Source organism: Eriocheir sinensis, chromosome 55, assembly GCF_024679095.1.
Source record: "Eriocheir sinensis breed Jianghai 21 chromosome 55, ASM2467909v1, whole genome shotgun sequence".
Lineage (NCBI taxonomy): Eukaryota > Metazoa > Arthropoda > Malacostraca > Decapoda > Varunidae > Eriocheir > Eriocheir sinensis.
Genome location: NC_066563.1, coordinates 711,132 through 735,059, shown reverse-complemented (window position 1 = coordinate 735,059; position 23,928 = coordinate 711,132). Strand labels below are relative to the sequence as shown.

The following is a 23,928-nucleotide window of genomic DNA, read 5'->3' as shown; positions in this document are numbered from 1 at the left end:
TATCGATTGCATGTCAGGATAAGAACACAGGATAGTTGAAAGACGACCCTTAAACACCTTCTGAATATCCAAACATGCAAAAAAAGTTACACATAAAAAACAAAACAAAAAGAGAAATGACGAATATAAAAAAAAAAAAACAGCAGGGAGGTCAAACAAACAAAGTGCATGTAAGGAATCAAATACAAAATAACAATAAAAGAACACATAAACATTTCCTGAATGTTCAAACCAACAAAAAAGTATATTTCTCGCCCCCCATCAAGATTAACCCCACCCTCCTTCAGCACCCAACAGGACCCGGCAGGATACTCACACCCTTGCTCACCCACAGTTCCCCCGTCGTGGGTGGAGGCTCCCAGGGACTCGTCGGTCATCCTCGGGGGCTCCATCGCTATCCCCTGCCACGCCCAAGGCTTCCCCACGCCCAGAGTCACATGGCGGAGAACACGAGGTAAGGGGAAGGAAAGGGACACTAGAGGAGGAGTAGATAGTGGTGCAAGAAGACAAAGGAGCAAATAGGGATGGAGGAAGAGGAAACGGAGGATAGCTGTATGATAAAGAGGAAGAAAAGGGAGAAAAAATAGATGGTGAAGGAGGAAGAAAGGGCCATGTATGTTGAGAAAGAAGGAAGGAGGAGAGAGGTAGATGAAGGAGATGAGGAAGAGGAGGAGAAATGCATGTGGAGAAAGCAGGAAAAAGGAGAATGGAGGAGGAAAACTCTAGATAGGAAAGGAGGAAGAAAAAGAGGAGAGATGTTTGTGGAGGGACTGAGGAAAAGGTGGATGGAGAAAGAAGAAGAGCAAGAGAGATTTATGAAGCGAAAGAGAGAAGAAGGGAGAAAGAAATAGATGAGTAAGGAAGAAGAAGAGAGATGTGTGCGGAGAAAGAAGGGAAGGAGGAGAGGAAGGGGAAAAGGGGGATTAGGAAAAAGAGTAGAAGCAGCTTGAATAATGGGATACACAGACAGAAGAAGAAGAAGAAGAAGAAGAAGCGAAGAATTATTGGACGAGAGAGAGAGAGAGAGAGAGAGAGAGAGAGAGAGAGAGAGAGAGAGAGAGAGAGAGACAGACAGACAGACAGACAGACAGACAGACAGACAGACAGACAGACAGACACACACACACACACACACACACACACACACACACACACACACACACACACACACACACACACACACACACACACACACACACACACACACGGAGACAAATACAAACAAACACAAAGAAGCACAGACATACAGACACACAAACAGGCAGACGGATTAACTGAAGACTGAATGACTGACTGACTGACTAATTGAAAGGTAGGAAGAGAGAGAGAGAGAGAGAGAGAGAGAGAGAGAGAGAGAGAGAGAGAGCGCATATACCTGCCCCAGTTAATAATTGGCAGGTAGTTGGAGTGACAAACAGTGACAGGTGAATGAAGGCTGCACATTCTCTCATATTTAGAGACGAGAGAGAAAGAGAAAGGGAGATGGACAGACAGCGAGAGGGCGAGAGAAAGAGGAAGAGCGAGAGGATAAGATAAAGTGTGATAGATTGAGAACAGAGAAAGATGGAAAGAAAGAGAAAGGGAATAATGGCATGATGCGTATAAGATCGGGAAATAAAGAAAATGGACGATGCAGGAATATGGTGCAGAGAGAGAGAGAGAGAGAGAGAGAGAGAGAGAGAGAGAGAGAGAGAGAGAGAGAGAGAGAGAGAGAGAGAGAGAGAGAAAGAGAGAGACTTCCGGAAATCAGAAATCGGAAAAGAATATCGGGAAGGGAGAGAGAGAAACAGACACAAACTAGCAACAAATACAAATAACCAGATATAGAGAAACAAGAACATAAACATTAGCAGAGAAATGAAATCAGAACACGCTTCAAAATTCTCCCCTTGCTCGCATCGTACATTCAGATATTTTCCTCGGCCCTTGCGTCCTCTCTCTCTCTCGTGCGTCCTCTGGTCTACGACGTGTCCCCAAAATGCAGCGGCGTATGAATATGTTATCGCTTACGTGGCGCAGGAAGACAGGTAATGGACAGGTGGAAAGACGGTACTGTATTGATGCCTTCTGTGTGTGTGTGTGTGTGTGTGTGTGTGTGTGTGAGATACAAGTGCACAGACAAACAGCCTCATATGATTTTTATCCTCATACGATATGGGCCTTTTTTTTCTCTTTACTCTTATTTTTCTTTCCTTGTCTTGAAAATGATAAACTAATAAACAAGGAAAACAGACTAAAAAAAAACCAGCTCCAAACAAGTAATAGAATAGATATAGGCCTACACTCATATGCCGCCTGGTGATCCCTATTTTTTTATTTTCCTTCACTTACTAATCCTTTCTATGATATAAGCTTTCAAGAGGGAACGTTCCTGAGCCTCAAGTTAATATTCACTTATCGACATCTAGTTTCCATGAACGAACTGCATAACACGAGCAATTCTTATACAAACGTAGCTTTTGATCTGCCCTCTCGTACCTTAACCCGTCCGCTGCGATTGGCACGGATTCGGCTTTCACTAGTAGCCTGGTAACATATAGTCCCAGGTCCTTCTCTGCCTCTGTGATGTATAGTGGAGTGTTTCTCATGTGGTATTGGTATGCTGGATAAACTCTCCCATGGTGCAGGACTTTACATTTTTCCTTTGAATTGTAGCAGCCACTTTTTGTTCCATTCCTGTAGCTTGGTGATGTCTTCTTGTAGGAAATCCACGGTCAAGGGGTTAAAGAAGAAATAACAGCAGTTCATCAGTATGTTCAAAAGTTTCAATCCCTTCCGTAACACCCCTCGACACACATCAATAAACACACGCACTTACACGAAGAGTTTATAAGCATTGCAAAACGGTCGATCCACTCAACTCATGACCCGGTAACCCCTTTCCACGCAGCGAGTTACATGGAGAAGGGAATGGAAGGAGAGGAGGGGGGAGAGGGGGAGGAGGGAAATTAAACTCGCTGGGTGGAAAGGGGGCTCCGGGGACACAACGAGGTGGGGCTTTTTTTTTGTTGTTGTTTGTTTGTTTGTCCCCAACTGCGCAACACATCGAACCATCACCATATATAGAACTAAACCTCAATACCTCCCCCCCCCCCACACACACACATCTCTATACTCATACACACATCAAACACCACTACAAACATACATACATACAAACATACAGTGATCCCCCAATGCCTCTTCTCATTCACACACAACCATCGCCTTTTCATCGTGTACCTGCAGCATCACTATTACGTAACGCTCTCCTCCCCCTCTCTCCCTGCCCCTCTCTCTCTTTATCTCCCTCTCCTCCTCCTCCTCATCCCCCCTCCGGACACACCTGCTGCTGATGCCTGTGTTCATTAGCCCTCCTCACGGTCCCTCACGCCCCGCCTCACGCTTGTACACAAACTCATCCTCCGTAATTCAATAATATTTCACGCGTAACACTCACGTTTTATGGAATTTATATAGTGTTTAGAGTTGATGTTCTTGTTGGTGGTGGGGAGTGGGAAGGGGGGGGGGAGAGAGGGGGGTTAATGGGGGTAGTTGAGATGGAGATGGTAGTTATTGTAGTAGTAGTAGTAGTTGTAGTAGTAGTAGTAGTAGTAGTAGTAGTAGTAGTAGTAGTAGTAGTAGTAGTAGTAGTAGCAGTAAATACCTTCGTTTATTTGATGTTGAATGACCTAGCTTACATAAGAGAGCTGTCGTAAACACACACACACACACACACACACACACACACACAGGCTGACACAGAATAATCCTCACTTTAACACTAGCAATCTTTTAAATAATTACCGCTGAAGAAAAAATACTCGAGGCTTATTGAAATCTACATAAGCTCGCCCCCCTACCCCCCCCCCCCCCCACGTTGTTACTAATGCATTGGAGGAGGAATTATAGAGGTGTTGGCGTCGATTAATGTTAAAGAGGTGATAGAGGAGGTCCCCCTTGGGTGCTCTGATTGACGTCCAGGTAAGAATCCACCACCTGAGTCCTTTAAATTTTGCTACAGGTGTCAAAATGTTAATGGGACTCTATCGGGTGTTTTTTTATGTGTGGTTCTTGTATGGTTATTTTTTTTATTTTGTTTTTTTGGTACTTGGGATGAGGGTGCAGGGATCAGTGTTAGGTTAGAGTTGTAGTAGTAGTGGTAGTAGTAGTAGTAGTAGTAGTAGTAGTAGTAGTAGTAGTAGGAGGAGGAGGAGGAGTAATGGATTATTATTATTGGCTCAAATTAAATTATGGGAAAAAGTTTTAATTATACACTCCTACTCCTCATCATCATTATCATCATCATCATCATTATCGTCATCATCCTACATACCATATTTTCCTCTTTTCATCATCCTCTGCACCGTCATCATCATCACCCTCATCACCATCACCACACAGCTAACACCACCACCATCCTCTCTCCCCCAGATCAGCCCGGTCAGTACAGCCCAATCCTCGGGGGCGGCATGGGGCTGGGCATGGGCGTGGGCGCGGGCGTGGGCGTGGGCATGGGCGTGGCGGACAACGGGAGCCTCGTGGTGGTGGGCGCGAGGACGGAGGACAAGGGCAAGTACCTGTGCGAGGCGTCCAATGGCGTGGGAGGTGGACTGTCCGCGCTTATTGACCTCACTGTGAATGGTAAGTTGGGAGGTTTTGGGGTCGTTTTGTGGGACTGGTTTTGGGGCTTTTTTTTTGGGGGGGAGGGGTATTTTTGAGGGTATGTGGACGGGTTAGTGGGCGAGTTTTTGAATGGTTTTTGGTAGGAATTTTGGGTGGTTTTGGGACGGGTTTTTAGGAGGGTTTTGGGGCGGGCTTAAAGTGTGTGAGAGGGAAAGAGAGTTAAGAGATCGGAGAAGAGAGAAAGAGAGGGATAAAAGAGGTAAGATAAATATTGTGTGCTGTGTGTGTGTGTGTGCGTGTATGTGGAAATAAAGTGAGTGAAGGGCATTAATCCACATTCATTCTGTGTGTGTTTGTTAAGTGGCAACACACACACACACACACACACACACACACACAGACCTGCTAACAAATCACCCTCATTAACACATGGTACTAATTGTAATCATACGTACCCTTCAGAGTAATCACTGAGGGCTATTGCTAATTACCTGGGCTGATGGAGGTGCCTTGTTTACCTGGACTAATGAGCTAATTCTCTCTGATCAGTTGCTCTAATTACCTGGGGATATTTTGTAGGCGTGTTGCTCCTCTGTTACGAATATTTTTTTTACAGGTAAATTGCATTCTACATCACAAACACGAGAATATAATGGTGCTTGAATACTTTAGTGGGTTTTTATGTGTGTGTGTGTGTGTGTGTGTGTGTGTGTGTGTGTGTGTGTGTGTGTGTGTGTGTGTGTGTGTGTTTGTTTTTGTAAGTGTATTGTGGTGATGTGTGTGGGGGGGCGGGGGGGTTGTGTGTGTGTGTGTGTGTGTGTGTGTGTGTGTGTGTGTGTGTTGTAGTGGTAGGTGTCGGATGTTTATTTGTCAAGAAGATAATTAAATCATGATTCATTATCTCTCTCTCTCTCTCTTTCTCTCTCTCTCTCTCTCTCTCTCTCTCTCTCTCTCTCTCTCTCTCTCTCTCTCTCTCTCTCTCTCTCTCTCTCTCTCTCTCTTCACTCTCCTTTCCTTCCATCCCTTCCCTTCCCTTCCCTTCCTTTCCCTTCCCTTTCCTCTCCTCTCCTCTTCTCTCCTCTCCTCTTTTCTCCTCTCCTCTCCTCTTTTCTCCTCTTCATCCACCTCCACCACCACCACCACCACCCTCGCCTCCCTCCCTTCTGCAGCTCCCCCTCGGTTCGACCCCGGCCTTCAGCGCACGGTGTCGGTGAGGCGCGGGTCGCAGGCCGCTCTCACCTGCCTGGCTCACGGGGACCCGCCCATCACCCTCCTCTGGCAGGCTGTGCACACCAACGTCCACGACAGGAGGTAAAAGACAGGCCACAGAGCTCTTTCCCCCTTGGTATTGTTGGTTCTCTGTCGTAGCTTTTAGTGTGTCAGTCTCTCGCGAGGGGCTTCAAATGGAGAGGGCAGCTGCGTGGCGGCTTGCTAGGGGGGACCATTGGGAGTAGAGATGGCGGGTGAGTGGAGCGACGCGCCGCCTACTGTGTGCTCCCCGTTAGTTGGTTAGTCCGTCTCTTTCGGTATCTTTGTGTTTTTTTCTACTTTTTATTAGAATTTTCCATGTATCAATATAATTTCAAACCATTTCCTATTTTTCTTATTTCCTTTCTCTTCCATTGTCTTTAATCGTAATATTCATGCGTCTTTCCCATTTCAGATCTTACTTTTATCTGTTTTGTTTTGTTTTGTTAGTTGTAATGCTCTTTCGATGTCTATGTTGTCTAGTTTTGGCTTGTTTTTCTGGATGAAGGTCAGATTAAAGAGATGAGATATTATACAGAAGGGCGCAGGGGTTATTACATGTCTCTTACTTGTTGTTGAAGGTCAGAATGAAATTATTAAGTGTTAAGCAAGAGAGAGGAAGGAATATTACGTGCTGTGTTTATGACTGAAGATTATAACAAGGGGATACGATTCTAAACAGGAGGAAGCAAAGGGTATTTCATTTTGTTTTGTGGTTGAAGGTTAGACTAAAGGATTTCGATGTCAAACAGATGATAGCAATGGGTGTTGTATGCTGGGCTTTGTTATTTAAGGCTAGAACAAAGGGATTCGATGCCAAGTAGTAGAGATCAAGTGGTATTACATGTTTCAACGCTCTTTTTCCACTGATATTTTATTTTCTTGTGGGGGGGGAGGGGGGTCATTCTCTTTCAGGTTCTGTCGTAGTTTAGAGATCAAATCGAGTTCCATTCTCACGGTAGAGGAGGCAAACAGAACCAGGACCAAACAAATATTATCAAACAGTGCCCGCAAAAATCATTCTCCCGCAAAAATTAGAGAAAAAAAATCAAATACGGTGGATCAACTAATTTGCCAACGTTTGTGTTAAAGGTTCGGGTAATGGGATTGGATGTCAAGTAGCGGGAAGCAAATGGTATTGGCCTGGTGGTGTATGGTGGGTGCTTGTGTGTGTGTGTGTGTGTGTGTGTGTGTGTGTGTGTGTGTGTGTGTGTGTGTAATGGGATTTAACACCACGCCTGCCATGTTCAGACTGTCCACGGCGCCGCCAAGACGGTCAGGAGGGAAGGAAAAAGGAAAGGGGAAGGAAGGAAACGGAAGGAGAAGGAAGGAAAGGAAGAGAAAAGAGAAGAGAAAGATAATTATAGAGTTTAAATAGCCCAGAAAATTATGGAACCAAATTAGCGCAGAAAATTTAAAAGTCTATATATATTTTTTCACATCTATTTAAGTGTATGCGGTAGTTGTTGTTATCGTTATTGTTATTATTAGTAGTAGTGTTAGTAGTAGTAGCAGCACCAGTAGTAGTAGTAGTAGTAGTAGTAGTAGTAGTCGTAGTAGTAGTAGTAATGTCTACTCCGTGTTTTTTTTCAAGGTTTTTTAATATGTACACACCATTTAATCCATTTTGATAATCTTTTCATTCTGTTCTCGTGTTTTTATCTTAGTATTGTTTTATCTAGTCCCTTTTCAATCCTTCCTCTCTTTTCTACAATCCTTTTTCATCCCCGATCTTATGTATACCGTGTCCCCTTCAAGCCCCTCTTTCTTCCCCCCTCAGCGTGGTGCGGGAGGTGTCTGGGGGCGTGCGGGGAGAGCTGGTGATTCCCTCGGTCAAGATGGAGGATGCTGGGAAGTTCACCTGCACCGCCTCCAACTCCTACGGCACCGAGGCCTTTGTGGTGACCCTAGTGGTGCAAGGTAAGGACTGCTGACGAGGGGCAAAGGTTCGATTAGGTTAGGTTAGGTTTTGATGACGTGTTAGGTTTGGGTTATGTTGACTTATGTTTAGGTTAGGTGAGGCTGAGTTAGATTTTGGGGACGTTGGCCTAAGCTCAGATTACGCTTGCTTAGATATGGTTTATGTTGGTTTAGGTTAGGGTAGGGTTGGGTTATCTTTTGGTGACGTTGGGTTAAGTTTATGTCACGATGCTTAGAGTTGGTCGACGTTGGATTAGGTTAGGTTAGATTGGTTTAGATTTTGGTGACAATGTGTTAGGTTTGGTTTACGCTGATTTATGTTTGAGTTACGTTGATTTAGGGTAGATTAGGCATGGTTAGACTTGGAGAATGGTCATTGAACATTTAAACTCTTCATAAAAATACGGAAATTGACGAAAACAATGATAATAGTGAGAATGAGGATGAAGGTTGAAGTCGTAGTGATAACTGTAATGGTTCTTGTTGATGGCGATTGACGGGAAATGGAAGATGATGACGATGATGAAGGTTGTAGCGGTAGTGATTATAACTGTGGTGGTACTTACTGATGGTGATGTTTGAGGCGTTAATGAAGTATAGAACGTTTAATTGAGCTGATTGCGCTGGCACATAATTATTCTCGGGTGCCGTCTGTTTTTTTTTTCCTGTGTTCGTAATCAGTTTATGTATCACGGCTGGGCTGAGCGATGACGTTAATTTGTGTTGCGGGAACGTTCGAGCAACACTTGATGACGAAATAACTGGAGAAAGAAACACAAAAGAAGGCAAAAATACAAGAAATATAAAGATCAAAATTAAATGTGTTAGATAAAACTATATATAATGATTCTGGATAAAATATATATGATTGTATTGTCGGAACGCTTACGAGCAACACATAATGACGAAATAACTGGAGAAAGCAACACAAAAGAAGGCAAAAATACAAGAAATATAAAGATGAAAAATAAATGTGTTAGAAAAAATATATAATGATTCTGGATAAAATATATATGTCTGTGTTGTGGGAACGTTTACGAGCAACACTTGATGACGAAATAACTGGAGAAAGAAACACAAAATAAGGCAAAAAGACAGGAAATATAAGGATCAAAAATAAATGTGTTAGAAAATATAGATAATGATTCTGGATAAAATATATATGACTTTGTGTTGTGGGAACGTTTAATAACTAGAGAAAGAAACACAAAAGCCAAAAATACAAGAAAAAATAAAGATAAGAAAGTAAATGTGATAGATAAAAACATGTATAATGATTCTGGATAAAATATATATAACTTCTCTTTATTTATCCGTTTTTTTTTTTTTTTTTTTTTTTGTACCAAGAATAATTTAGTGTATATGTCGGAGCACAATTACCTTCCCTTCATGCATATTACCTCGAAAACCTTTTACATCTTTCTTCACGAGTGTTTCAGGGGAAGGGCTTCTCGTGCTCACCTTCCCTGTAGCGCTTGGAATACTAAACACGTAATCCAATATGCTGCACAGATTCACTCGCCGGAAAGGTAGAAATAATACGGCGTCCTTCCCGGAAAAGCGTAATATTGTGATTAAACTTAAATAAACGCGAGTTGTGTGTTGCGTTAGGACAGAAACGCCTTTACGGAAGCGAGCGTAATCTTCAGAGCGTGCAACAACCTTCTCGTGCTTCTCTTTTTTTCACTCGTTCACGTTCCTTTTTCTTCTTTTTTCGTTCCCTTTCAACCCCCCTCATGTATACTTTCTTTTCTTTCCTCTATTTTCTTCTTTTTTTCGTTCCCTGTCATTTTCTCTCATGTTTTTTTACTCTTTCTCTTTGTTTTTTCTCTCTCTCTCTCTCTCTCTCTCTCTCTCTCTCTCTCTCTCTCTCTCTCTCTCTCTCTCTCTCTCTCTCTCTCTCTCTCTCTCTCTCTCTCTCTCTCTCTCTCTCTCTCTCTCTCTCTCTCTTTCCCTTCAGTCTCTTTTCTCTTTTTTTCATTGTATAATTTTTTTCCATATCTTCTTCCCCTCTCAACACTCCCTTTTAATTATCTCTCTTTTTTTTTCTTCGGCTTTTTTTCCGTTTCCGACTCACTCTCCTGTTTCTTGTTTTTTTTATCTTCTTTTTTTTCTTCCTCCTTGGACGAACTCATCTCATCACCTTTCTTCCCTACCTGTTCTTTTCCACACCTTTTTTTATCGACATCCCTCTTAGTCTACCCTTGTCACTCCCTTATCCTATTACTTTCCTTCTCCTATTTCCTGCTCCATTTATTCCTCCTCTTTCTTCTTTTTCTCTACCTCCCCTTTCCCCTCATCTGTATTCTCATCCTCCTTTTCCTCTTCCTATGTTCGCCTCTCTCTTCCTCCTTCTCCTACTCATCCTTCTCCATTTTCCCATGTCCTTTTCTTCTTCTTTTCCTTCTTTTCACCCTGCTCCATTTTCCATTTCCTTCTCTCCTTCTCCTCATCCTCCTTTTCCCATATCCCTCTCTCCTTCTCCTCCACTTCCTACTACCATGTCTTTTCTTTCCTCTTTCCCTTCCTCTCCTTTTCCCCCCATTCACCTCTCTCTACGCCTCTTACTCCCGCCTCCTCCTCCTTTTCCTCCTCCTTTTCTTTCTTCTCCTTTACCTTCCCCCGTCTCACCCCCTACAGACACACACAGCCTCTCACAAACACACTCTCTCCCTCCCCCGCAGACGTGCCCGGCTCCCCTCACGGCCTGCGGGTGTCTGAACGCGGCTCCCGACATCTGGTTGTGTCTTGGCTACCACCCGCCACCACACACACTCCGGTTCAGACCTACACCGTGCAGTACCGCTCCGTCAGAGGTGAGTAGTGGGTGTGGGTGTGGGTGTATGAGGGTGTGGACACGGGTCTGGGTGTGGGGGGTAAGTATTAGTGTGTGGGTGTGTGGGGGAAGGGTTGGTGGAAGGGTGGGGGGTTAGTAATTGAATGTGAGTTTGTGTCGGTGAATGTGGATTAGTGGGGGAGTTTATGTGTGTGTGTGGGGGGGGGGGCGGGGGGGGGCGGGGGGGGGGGCCTAAGAGGAGCAAAAAGATGGGAATTAGAGGGTCAAGTTGAGGGAAGAAAATTGGAAAGGGAAGAACTGGTAGGCGTGGAAGAAGGAGAGAGGGAGGAGGAGGAGGACAAGGAGGAGAGGAGAATATGTCTTATTTCGTACATTTAGTATCAGACTTTAGTATTACTTATTGCTTTTTGCTTTATTATTTTTAGGTATCATAATTTACTCTTCTCTTCCTTTCTGCCTTCTGCTTCGTATCTTTCAAGAGGCTGAAGGGTCACATTAAATTTCGATATATCTTGTTACATTTTATCACTTTTTTCCTCTATAAGTATACCAGGATTATTTCTTCCTCAAACGGTTTAATAGCGCGTCATGATTTTACTGTCCTTTTTTTCTTTTTGGTGTCTTCTCAGGGTCGTGGGGCGAAGGGGAGGAGGTGGAGGTGGGCGGGGAGGTGACTACTGCCCGCCTGGCGCCCCTCCTCCCCGACACTCAGTACCTGGTCCGGGTCCTCGCCTCCAACTACCTGGGCTCCTCACCGCACTCCGAGCCCCTGCAGGTGAGTCCCGAGCCCCTGCAGGTGAATTTGTAGCCCCTCTAAATGAATCCCTAGTCCCTCAAAATGAATCTCTAGTCTTTCCAAGTAAGTTTATAGACCCTTTAAATGAATCTAGTCCCTCCAAATGAGTTTCAAGCACCTTGAAATGAGTTTCTTACACTTTAAATGAATCCCTAGTCTCTCAAAATGAATCTCTAGTCTTTCTAAATAAGTTTCTACCCCCTCTAAATGAATCTAGTCCCTCCAAATGAGTTTCTAGCACCTTCAAATTAGTTTCTTGCACCTTCAAATGAGTTTCTTGCACTCTAAATCAATCTCTACTCCCTACTTATGAGTCTCCAGCCCTTTGAAATGGGTATCTATCTCGTAAAATTGAGTTGTTAGTCCCTCTACTAGTCTAAATGAATCTCTAGCTCTTGCAAGTCCGTCAAAGTAAGATTAGGTGAATCCAGGTTAATTTGCGTTCATTCATTAATCACCTGAGCTCATCCGTGTATTTTAAGCCTCTCCAGGTAAGTTTCTGATTCATGCATGTGTCACAAGGTTTAAAATCAGGCGTATGTCAGGTCAGTCCAGGTCAATAGTTATGCTTCTCGTGTGAAAAATTATACGATTATCAGGAGACCCAATTAATGCCTCGCTATCCCGTCCCCGGCCGTGTTCTCATGTGTTCTCGGATGCATAATTAAGGTTCTTACTCTGCCTAAACTTAAGCTCATTATGCCTAAGCTGCTTGGTATGTAATTAATGGTTATTTTTCAACTCTCCCTCGTCTCCTTTCACCTCCCTTGCTATTTTTCTCCAATTTTCTCTATGCCTTTTATCCTCACTTCAATATCCGCTCTTTTGTGACCCTTCCTCTATTTTTTTCTATACTCTTCGGTTTTTTTTTTTTTTTTTTTTTTTTTTTTTTTTTTGCTTGTCTTTCCCTTTTATTCTTCACTCTTTATTCCTCTTTTTTTTCCTCTGATTGCTTTTCCCTGTCTTGTCCTTTTATCTCCCTCTCACTTTTTTTCTCACCCTTTTACGCATTTTTTCATCACCCCGTCATCTTTTTTTTATTTATTCCGTCATCTTTTTTTTCTGTCATATACATTCCTTTCATCTTTCCTTCAATCAATTTTTTACATTCAATTTTCCTTCCTTGTCTTCCTTCTCCTCCCTTTCTCATTTCTTCCCTCCCCGTCTAAACTCCTTCCTGTCCCTCCTTTCCTCCGTTTTTTTTTCTTCCCCCTCTCCCTCTTTTTTTTCCTTCCTTTCCTTCTCTTTTCCTACATTTCATAACCCTCTCTTTTCTTCCCTTCCCCTTTCCTTCCCTCCCATTTTTACCCTCTCTCTTGCTCCTTTCCCCCTCTCCCTCTTTCTTTTTCCTTCCTTTCCTTCTCTTTTCCTACATTTCATAACCCTTTTTTTCCTTCCCTTCCCCTTTCCTTCCCTCCCATTTTTACGCTCTCTCTTCCTCCCTTCCTTTTTCATGCTTCTGCCCTCTTCTTTCCCTCCCTTCGTCTCATCTTTCTCCGTCCCTATCTACCTATCTCTTTCTTTACCATCATCTCTCTTTTCCTCCTTCGCCACCCCCTCCCCTCAGGTACGCACGGAGGGAGAGGCACCGTCAGCGGCTCCTACAGGTGTGCGCGCCGATGCCCTCTCCTCCAGCAGCCTGCGCGTGACCTGGGATGCGCCGCCCGCCCACACCCACCACGGGGATCTACTGGGCTACAACGTTGGCGTCAGGAGGCACGAGTAAGTTCCCACCCCCTTCCCCGCCTTCAGGAGTATCATATGAACCGTAAATGGCTTTGTTATTTTGTGTTTGTCTTTGCTGTTTTACTCGTTTGTTGCTGTTTGCTTTTGTTATCACTAAAAAGGTGGGTGCATACGCTATAGATGCGCGTGGGTGCTGTGCTCATCTCCGATCCGTTGGCCGTTTTGATTCGCTTTTTTCATCTATACACTTATTTTTTTATTCGCTTTTTTTACCTATTTATCTATTTTTATCTATTTATTTCATTTTTCCTCCTTTTTTTTCCGCTAAACCAAGACTGAAACATGTCACCGAAGACGAGTAGACCGATCCCTCCTCCAGTCTGGCTTGTCATCACTGTCTCCTTTACCTTTTACTTGCTAATTTAATCATCCCACCTCTAATACCACGTTTCCTTCATGTTCCTTGTACCCGTGGGCGTAATCCTGTACGTAGGAGGCGTAAGAGGATATACTACGAGAGTCTCTTTGACGGACGATCTGACATATTTCCGTCCTTTGTTTTAATCATTGTCTTTGACCAGCGACCCAATTTATTTTCATCCCATCTTATCAACAGTTCCCTTTATCTTATTGTGGGCGGAGGAAGATATACCAAGATAGCTCCTGTTTATCAACCGTCTAACTTATTGCCTTCCTCTGTTTCACTTCAAAGGTTTTACTCGCCAATCGATTACTTAAGACTTTTACCTCACTTCTAATATCCTCGTACCTGTCTTCATCACTGTTTTTTATTAATTCTTTTTCGTAACTGTATTTTTTTCTTTCTTATTGCCTTCTAACTTATTGCCTTCCTCTGTTTCACTTCAAAGGTTTTACTCGCCAATTGATTACTTAAGACTTTTACCTCACTTCTAATATCCTCGTACATGTCTTCATCGCTGTTTTTTATTAATTCTTTTTCGTAACTGTATTTTTTTCTTTCTTTTTTTACTCCTTCACTTTCTTTATTCATCCTTTTATCTTCGTAACTGTTATTTCTACCTGTCTTATATTCCATCACTCTTTTTTTTCATCTTCATATTTTCGTAACTCTCTTTTTCACGTCTTCTACTCCTTCACCACTTTTTTTCTTCATCCGTACTTATTTCTCTCGTTCTTTTACATGTCTTTTACGCCTTCATCACTTTCTTTATTCATCCATACTCATTTCCCTCGCCCTTTCTCCCTCATATGTCACCCATCGAAAAATCAGTGGAGGTTGCTATCAGAAAAATCGCATGACCGTTCTGGCAGAGTGGAAACTTTTTAAGGGGGGGAGCGGGAGGAGGCGGGAGGGGAGGACGCAGCACATAAAAACTAATAAAACCCATCAAAGGGAAAGTTTTAGGAGAGTTTTGAGATTTTTTTCATTTAGAGAAATTGCTCGTCGGTTGCACGTGTCCATTCCTCCCACGCAGTCCACCCATCCACTGTCTTCTCTCTCTTTTACCACTTTTTTTTCAGCGTGGGCGTCGTGGGCGTCTTCAAGTTTAATCTGGTGGGCGTGGGTAATGACAAGTGTGGGCATCTTCACTGTTTTCACTCTCTATTATCCTCTTTTTCAGCATGGGCGTCGAGGGCGGCTACAATTTCAGTCTGGTGGGCGTGGGCAGCGGCGTGGGCGGGCGTGAGGTGGTGGGGGGGCTGCGGCCGTGGGTCCAGTACGCCGTGGTGGTGCGGGCGTACAACAGCCACGGTGCGGGGCCTCTGTCGCAGCCCATTGTTATCCGCACGCTGGAAGACGGTGAGTATGGAGGTGTCTGATGGCTTTCTTGTGGTGTTGGTATCCTTTCATGGTCTCGGTACCTTCTTAGGGTGTTGGTACTTTCTTAGGGTGTTGGTACTTTCTCAGGGTGTTGGTACTTTCTCAGGGTGTTGGTACTTTCTTGTGTTGGTACTTTCTTGTGTTGGTGCTTTCTTACGTTGTTGGTACTTTCTTGGGGTGCTGGTACTTTCTGATGATGTTGGTACTCTCTTACAGGGTAGGTATTATAGTGACGTTTTAACTCCTCATGTCTCTGCCTGCTTTTAATAATCTTCCTCTTTCTTGTGTTACTTTTCTCTCCCTGTTTTTGCTTCGTCTGGTCATCCTTTCACCGACAATCTTTAGTAATGTTGCGTCTTCATTTTCTTATCAGTCTCCTCTCTTAACTTCTCTGATTTGTCTGTCATCTGATTATTTTGTTGCTTCTATAATTATTTCGGGCTGGCATTGTTTCCTATATTGGCTCGTTTTCTTTTCCCATTCTTTTTTCTCATAATTTGTTTTTACTGGTAGGCTAAGTGATCTGTGTAGTGATTTTTGAGGATTTCCTCCTCTTTCCTCTCCCGTATCTTCTTTTTTTCTGCTTTTCTGACACCTGAGAATACTTAATTAACGTTGCAGAGTGTTTAATAGCTTTCGTACCTTTGTTTATTTTTTTCATGCTCTTTTCTGTTCTTCTTGTATTGTTAGTTCCTGCTTCCTTGTCTGTTGTGAGTACGTTAATCATTTTTCCTCTACCTGTATTTTTTCTAACCAGTTCCTTTGCTTCTTTTAGTCATCTGAGAGCACCCTCCGTTTTCTTTAACATCTGAGGAACTCCAGTATATATTCTTTTCATGGAATTCTATTAATCTTACTTCATGTGGAATGTAGTATATATAATTATTTCTCTACTTTTATCATGTATACACCGAGAGTCATTCTTTTAGATAATAATTATGTATACAGCTTCTCTGTTAATTCACGAAGAGCTGCGTCGTGTGCAGACAAACTTTTTTTTCTTCCTTCATTTCGCTCATGTCCAACTTTTATGAGTCAGCCTTTCAGTGTGTCACCCGCAGATAAACTTTGGCCAGCTCATTTTCCGCCTCACTCATCCAACATTCAATTCGAAACAACAGCCCAAATAAAAACATAAAAACTCGCATGCGCAGAGAAATTGTTTACACCATGACATCAGCGCTTCATTTCCACGCCCTGGCCACGCGTGATCCTTATAATGGCCAGGACTACGTGGAAAAGCGACTTACATAGAAGAGGTATATAATCCTGTCATAGACGTGTACCTGTCCTGTAAGCTACACGTGGCAGGTATTAGCCCTTCACGCCCTTATGCCCGCAGTGCTAACCATCATCCAGGCAACCCTACTTACAAGCTCTCCATTCCTTCGTACCTATTCGTGTGGTATACGAATCCTGTGAGTCCTGATAATAATCCCTCACGCCCTTTTGTCCGCAGTGCCGTCAGCTCCCCCGGTTGGTGTGGAGTGCAGCGGGGGCGCGGGGGGCTCGTCCCTGGTGGTGCGATGGGCGCCCCCTTCCCCCGCCCACCACAACGGCCTCCTGCAGAGCTACAGACTCACCCTCACCCGCCTCGACGACTCCACGGGTGAGTGAAGGAGTAAGGGAGTGTAGGAGTGAACCAGGGAGAGAGGGAAGGAGGGAGGGATTGTAGGAGTAAAAGAGAACGGTAATTTAAAGGTGAAATGGGGAGGGAATGTGGGAATGAAGGAGGAAGGGAATATAGGAACGTATGAGGGAGGGAATGTTGAAATGAAGGAGGAAGTAAGGGAAGGATGGAAGGATTGTAGGAATGAAGGAGGAAGGAAAGGAAGTAAGAGTAAAGGAGGGAGGGAATGTAGGAGTGAAGGAAGGGAGGAGGAAACGTAGGAGTGAGGGAGGGGGGAATGTAAGAGTGGAGGAGGGAGTAAGATAAGGAGGGAGGGAAGGAATAACTGGGTAAGTGAGGGAGCATGTGAAGGAGGGAAGGAGTTAATGGCCCATATTTCCAAACATTTCGAGGCCTTTACACCCAAATTTGATAAGGCTTTCTCAGAGGTTGTGGGTATTTCCATGGGTAGTTCTATACGCCTGGTGATAGCTTGATAATTGTTTTGCGCCGTGAACAGAAAAACACACATGGGAACCCGATTAACCTCCTTTATGGCCTTCGGAAGTAATTGTTGTGAGAGCAGAAAGCGTCCAAAACTACGAACCAATGAATTAGAAAGAGGGAAGGAAGGAATGCCCGAGTGAGTAAGTGAATAATTGAGTGAACGAAGACAAGTGGTTTGGATGGAATGCGCAAGGGAGCAAATGGATGAGTGAGCAACAGACGGAAGAAGGGAGGAAAGGAGTGTGTGAGGAATGAGCAGGTTAATGGAAAAGGGAGTAAGGGAGACAGAGAGTAAGACTGACAAGCAGAGACAGACAGAAACAACAAAATCAGTAACAAATTAATCAGCCAAGTAAAACCACAAATGCATAAATAGAAGAAGAGAAAGTGAGGAAACATTACAGACACACAAACAGACATAGACATCGAGATAGTGAAAACGACAGACAGAAACTAACACAAAGACATAAGCAAGGTGTTATTTGGTGTCTCTTAGTCACTCATATCTTCTAACCCACATGTTCTTGCCTCCCTCTCCCAACACCATCTCTTTCTCACGCCCGCAGAGGAGGTGGAGGAGATTTCTCGCAAGACCAGCGGGCGGGAGGAGAGCGTGGGCGGGCTTCGGGCGTGGACCAACTACTCGGTGACGGTGGCGGCGGTGACCAGGGCGGGCGTGGGCGTGGCCTCTCCTGACCTGACCTGCACCACGCGAGAGGACGGTAAGGGAAAGACTACATTAGGGGAGGAAGTTATGAGGGTGTTTGTTTGTCTTTGTGGTTTGGGTTGTTTTAAGGTTAGATAATGTTGAGTCGTGTTTATATTTGGGGTTTTATATTCTTCACTTTTTTTAATTCCTCTTTATTTTTTTTCATTATGGGGCTGGACGGGCTATGAGTCTCCGTTTTTTTTTTTTTCATATATATTATCTTGTATATTATCTTTCTATCCCTCGTTCCTACGTTTCCATCCTCCTTCCTCCACTCTTACATTCCCTCCCTCCTTGCCCTTATCTCTCCTTCACTCCCACATTCCCTCCCTCTTTTACTCTTACTTCCTTTCTTCCTTCCTTTACTCCCTCCTTCAATCCTACACTCGCACTTTTATTTGACTTTTTTTAAATATATTGCCTCTGTGTTTTGCTGTTTTAATTAAGGCTAGTTTTGTAGAGTTGTGTTTTTAGTTGATTTTCTTTTTATATTGTCTTTGTGTTTTATTGTTTCTGAGGTTAAATATTTACGTAGAGTCATGTTTGTATTTTATTGGAGCTAGTGTGTAAAGTTGATACAGTTTTGTTGTTTGTAATTGTTAAAAAAAAGGAAAAGTGGTGGAGCAGTGAGGCGTGAGATGGCCTTTGTCAAATCCAGGTGGAAAATGATCGATGTGCAATTGTTTTCACGCCTCTCCGGGTACTGGGCGGAAAACAGCGACATTATGCTAGTTTTCCTTCCATAACAGCGTTCCTGAGTTTATTTTCCCGTTTTCTACAGTTCAGTTAATGGGGGCGAAGTAGTAAACCCCTTGTAACCCCACTTCTGTCACTGGCATTATTCACTCTGGGTTCTGCATCTGTATATTAATTTCTCCTTTAACCCGGATTGCGATATTGTCTACATACTGTTTGCTTTCTGGGGACTACTATCGTTATCTTAAGAACATAAAAACATAAGAACGTAAGGAGTCTGCAAGAGGCCAGTTGGTCTATACAAGGCAGCTCCTGTACTCTCAACCCCACCATACCTCTTTTTTTTTCTTTTTTTTTACAACAAAGGAGACAGCTCAAGGGCACACACACAAAAAAAGAAAACAATAATGAAAAAAGCCCGTTACGTGTGTTGCCTTGCTTTCTAGTTTTGCCAAGTCTTCTGTTTCTCTCTTTTTGTCGTAATTGATTTTTATTTGGTCGTTATGTTTTGTTTCCTTAATATTTGTAGTTTTTATCCTCTTGTTTTTAGTTCGTTTTGCTGTTTTTTGTAAGTTTTTGTTTTCCTTCCGTTCATCTGTGCTGATAAAACCTTAATCAACTGTTGCTGTTGTTGTTGTTGTTGGCACTGCTATTTTTATTGTTACGGTTGTTGATGATAATGGCAGTGTCCTCCTCCTCCTCCTCCTCCTCCTCCTACTACTACTACTACTACTACTACTACTACTACTACTACTACTACTACTACTACTACTTCTACTACCTTCCCCTTTCTATTTTTTTCTTCTTCCTCTTCTTTTTCTCTTCCTTCTCCTTCTCATCCTCCTCTTCTACTCCTTTTCCTCATCCTCTATTTCATATATTTAATCTTTCTCTTTCTCCTTCCTCCACCACCTAATCCTCCTCCTCCTCTATTTCCTATATTTAGTCTTCCTCTTTCTCCTTTCCTCCTCCTCCTCCTCCTCCTCCATCTCATTATCCCTCGTCTCATTACAGTGGCGGGCGCTCCAGGTGGGCTGCGGGTGCTACAGTCCTCGGCGTCCTCAGCAGTGCTCACCTGGCTACCCCCCCACCCCCCCACCGGCCTCCTCCTCGGCTACACCCTCCACCACCGACCCCCCCACGGCCGCACGCCCACCCAGCACTCCCTCCACGCCCAGACCAACGCCCACACCCTCACGCACCTCGCCCACGGCACCCACGAGTTCTGGATGACGGCGAGGACGCGGGTGGGTGAGGGACCGCCAACACCCACTGTCAAGCTCACCATGGTGGAGCAAGGTGGGTGATGGGTTGATGTTTTGGTGGATGTGGTTGATGTGGGTGAAGTGGCGTTGATGAGGGTGAGTTTTGGGTTGTTGTGAAGGGGTACGTTGTTGCTGTGGAGGAGTTTTGGGTTGCTGAATGTGAATTGGGTGTTGCCGTGGGTTTATTGATAAAGTTTGTTTTTAAAGGTAAACTGAGGAAGATATGAAGAGTTAGGGGAAGGGTTGGCAGGCATAAATGTTTTTTTTTTCCATGCATCCTTGGCTTCCTGACACACAAACACGTCTATGCTGTTTGTTTCACCGTGTGTGTGTGTGTGTGTGTGTGTGTGTGTGTGTGTGTGTGTGTGTGTGTGTGTGTGTGTGTGTGTGTGTGTGTGTGTGTCAAATTAAACCAACATATCACATAACGAAAACAGCTGAAAGAGCAGAAGTGAAGTGTGGCCGGAGCGAACCGTAGACTTTTTTTAACATTATCCTTTTTGTGTGATAGATAGACACTGATATATGAATGGATAGATAGATAGGTAGATAGATAGGTACGTAGAGAGGTAGACAGAAAGGTACATAACAGCTTTTAAGGGATTTGAGACACCTGTGTGTAAACAAGATTGAGAGAGAGAGAGAGAGAGAGAGAGAGAGAGAGAGAAATCGACTTAATGAGAACAAGGTGACATCTAAGTTTACCTCTTGAATAATTAGAGGTACTTATCACTTTCCCAGCATTCAACAAGGGTAGTCTTCGGATTAGTAGATGGCAGAGAGGGAAATGACGCTGATCTAAAGGGAGAGAAGGAGGAGGAGAATGATGATGAGGAGGAGGAGAAGGAGGAGGAGGAGGAGGACGAGAACGAAATGAAAAAAAAAGGGAAAAGAAGCGGACCACAACCACCCAGGAATAGACAAGAGGAGGCCGTTGGAGAGGCTGCCTCCCCGACCTTCAACTGAACTGAAGAAGAATGACAGAAACGGAGAGAAAGTGAGAAAAGATAGGACATAACAAGAAAATGAAGGATCAAAGGAAAAAGGAAGGAGGAAGAGGAGATAGGTGACATATGGACGTGTTAGCAGCGGGATCGAGGTGTCAAAAACGCCGTCAACACAAGCACAACACAAGCACAACAGCTGTCCAAACACTCGTACCCGGCATTCGCTCACTCGTATACATAATCATAAAGCAGTTTGGGAGCGGGAAAAATAAATAGACAGCGACGCTTTCAGTAAAACAGGGAACGAGGCGCGCTTCCCCCGTGACACTTCCGATAGATATTTCACCGAGGAGAGAGAAAACAACGGGCACTTCAAATCGTAAATCCCGCGGCTGAACTTGGGCGCAAACAGAAAACGGGAGACGGATCCACGCACGCCAGTAAACAGGAACGTAACTCAAGCTATCTTTCAACACTCCTACACACACCTCGTGGATTTTATAACCGTAACACTTTAGCGGAAATATCTACCTCATAATAAGAACTAGAAACATCCTTCATAATCACACCAGCATCGTTATTCTCTCTCACATGAACGTAACTCATAAGCCATCTTTTTGCACTCTTATACACACCTCCTCGTCGATTTTAATAACAGCACTTAAGCATAAACGTCAGCCTAACACATTTTCTTGCCCCCCTCTCTCTCTCTCTCTCTCTCTCTCTCTCTCTCTCTCTCTCTCTCTCTCTCTCTCTCTCTCTCTCTCTCTCTCTCTCTCTCTCTCTCTCTCTCTCTCTCTCTCTCTCTCTCTCTCTCTCTTCTCATTCTCGTATCTTAGTCACAATAGAAACATCCTTCATAAACTTACACACACACACACACACACACACACACACACACACACCGCAGACTCAAAGTGCTCTATTAAAGCAAGGCTACCAACATCATTACTCTCGCTCCCGACGGGCCAGGATTGCCAACCCTTCCCAGCTACCTCAAGGGAAATCAGGAATATATATTTTGGGCAACTTAAACACGCCAATTACCGTGCCAAGCCACCCGCTACTACCTGGAAATTACTTTTTATTATTACGTGAGAAGCATTAAGCTCTTGTCGAAGGAAGGAGCGAAGACGGAGGAGGAGGAAGCGAGGAGGTTGAAGGAAGTGAGGAAGGGAGAAAGGAAGGATGGGAGGAAGGAAGGAAGGAAGGAAGAGAAAGCGAAGAGGTAGGAGGAAGGAAGGATGGAAAGGGGGAGTGAGGGAAGAAAGGAAAGAAGGAAGGAAAGAGGAAACGAAGTTGCAAAAATGAAGGAGGTAAGAGGACAGAAGGAAGGAAGGAAGGAAGGAAAGAAAAGAAAAAACGATAGAAAGTAAGCAGGAAAGAAAGAAAGAAAGAAAGGGAGGGACGAAGGAGGGAAGAAAAAAGGAAGGATAAACGGAAGGTAGGAAGAAAGAAAGGATGGATGGATGGATGGAAGGAAGGAAGGAAGGATGGATGGGAGGAAGAAAGAAGAAAATGAAAGGAAAAAAGGAAGGGAGAAATAAAGAAAAAGAAACCAAGGAAAGAAGAAAGGAAAAAAGAGAAAGAAGGAATGAAAAAAAGAAGAAAGAAACGAAACGAAATAAATAAATAAAGAAAGGAAGGAAGGAAGGAAGAAAGGAAGGAAGGAAGGAAGAAAGAAAGGAAGGAAGGAAGGAAGGGATTGGGGTTAGGTAACGTGATGAGAATTAAGATGAAGTCAAGGGGAATTTTAATTATTATTTTACCAGGATTATTAATGAGAGAGAGAGAGAGAGGTAGCCGGTAGACAGGGAGACAGACAAACACACAGACAGACACACACACAAGCTGGCAGACTGTTTTAATTACTTATTTATCCATCCATGCAGTCCGTCAGCATTAAAAACAACAACAACAACAACAACAAGCAACAACAACAACAACAACAACAAGCAAATTTCACACTCTCCCAATCACAACCATAACTCATTCACATCACATCAAAAACATTTATTCATCATACACACACACACACACACACACACACACACACACACACACACACACACACACACACACACACACACACACACACACACACACACACACACACACACACACATCAGTTAATATCCCAACAACTATACAATCATTCTCATCCCTTAACCAACAATCTCCCCCTAACTACACCTGTATGCCTTTTTTACCTCACTTTTTCTGCCTCTCTCTCCCTCCCTCCCCCAATGATTAGTCTTTTCCATGCTTTATAACACGCATTTCTTTGCCTCTCTCCCCTCTTTTCCTCTTTCATATCATCCACATATCTTTGTACATTTGATAAGGCTCTACTGTAAAAGAAAAGGCAGTTGTGGGCATTTCCATGGGTAGTTTTATGACCGTGGTGGTGGTTGGACAAAGCCTCTGTACCGAGACCGTTAAAACATACTCATTAGGACCCGATTGATCTCCTTTTCGGCCTCTGGAAATACTTGATGTGAGAGGTGGTTGCGTTTGGGAATATCCATCCAGCAGCTGCGTGACTCCTCCCTTACTTTGCATCATCTCTCCTCTCTTCAGTACCCGCGGGCGTGGCGACGTTGGGGGGGCGAGTGGTGGCGACGAGAGGCGAGGACGTGAGGCTGGTGTGCATGACGGTCGGTGAGCCTCGTCCGCCGCTTACCTGGACGAAGGACGGAAGGAGGATCGAACCGAGTGCCAGGTGAGTTGTCTTGGCTGTTGGTATACCTGTTAGTTTATGTCTGTTTCTGTTTATTTGTTTATCTTTCTTTGTATTTGTTTGCGTTTCTTAATTTCTGAGTGTCTGGTTTTGCTTTTAGTCTGTTTTTCTGTTAGTTCCATTTTTTGTCTTGTTTTTTTTGTTTTTGTTTTCAAGTTTTGTCTTTTTTTATTTGTTTCTGGTTTTGTTTTTATACTTAGTCCGTTTTTGTGTGTTTTGTTGGTTTCTATTTTCTTGTTTTTTTTTATATATTGTTGTTTTTTCTGCCTTATTCTCTTGTTGTTTGTGTTTGTTTGTTTGTTTGTTTTTCCTTGTCTGTATTTCTTTATCTTCCTTCTCTGTTTTCTGGTTTGTGTATTCTCTCTCTCTCTCTCTCTCTCTCTCTCTCTCTCTCTCTCTCTCTCTCTCTCTCTCTCTCTCTCTCTCTCTCTCTCTCTCTCTCTCTCTCTCTCTCTCTCTCTCTCTCTCTCATACGTATTTCTCCGCGTTTCCCGTTCTCCTTTGTTATGTAATTTGATTCTTCCTCCATTTGTTCTTTTTTTCCCTCACTTTTTTTTCCTCCTGTTAGCTTTGCGTCTTTCCCAGCACCACATTTTTCC

The 23,928-nt window shown here is 43.7% G+C and overlaps 1 protein-coding gene across 5 annotated transcripts in view; it reads left to right on the top strand.

The window, feature by feature from the left end:
* The window catches only part of LOC126983881 (cell adhesion molecule Dscam2-like), a 257,622-nt gene that overhangs the window by 223,635 nt on the left and 10,059 nt on the right, over positions 1-23,928 (top strand). For all 5 annotated transcript variants that reach the window (XM_050837035.1, XM_050837033.1, XM_050837036.1 and 2 more), the window contains exons 15-26: positions 335-454; positions 4,414-4,623; positions 5,775-5,916; positions 7,634-7,773; positions 10,458-10,589; positions 11,200-11,345; positions 12,934-13,088; positions 14,657-14,835; positions 16,316-16,465; positions 17,539-17,694; positions 19,392-19,676; positions 23,170-23,311. In XM_050837035.1, the coding sequence (XP_050692992.1) occupies positions 335-454; positions 4,414-4,623; positions 5,775-5,916; positions 7,634-7,773; positions 10,458-10,589; positions 11,200-11,345; positions 12,934-13,088; positions 14,657-14,835; positions 16,316-16,465; positions 17,539-17,694; positions 19,392-19,676; positions 23,170-23,311 (1,957 nt within the window). The remainder of the gene's footprint in view (positions 1-334; positions 455-4,413; positions 4,624-5,774; positions 5,917-7,633; positions 7,774-10,457; positions 10,590-11,199; positions 11,346-12,933; positions 13,089-14,656; positions 14,836-16,315; positions 16,466-17,538; positions 17,695-19,391; positions 19,677-23,169; positions 23,312-23,928) is intronic.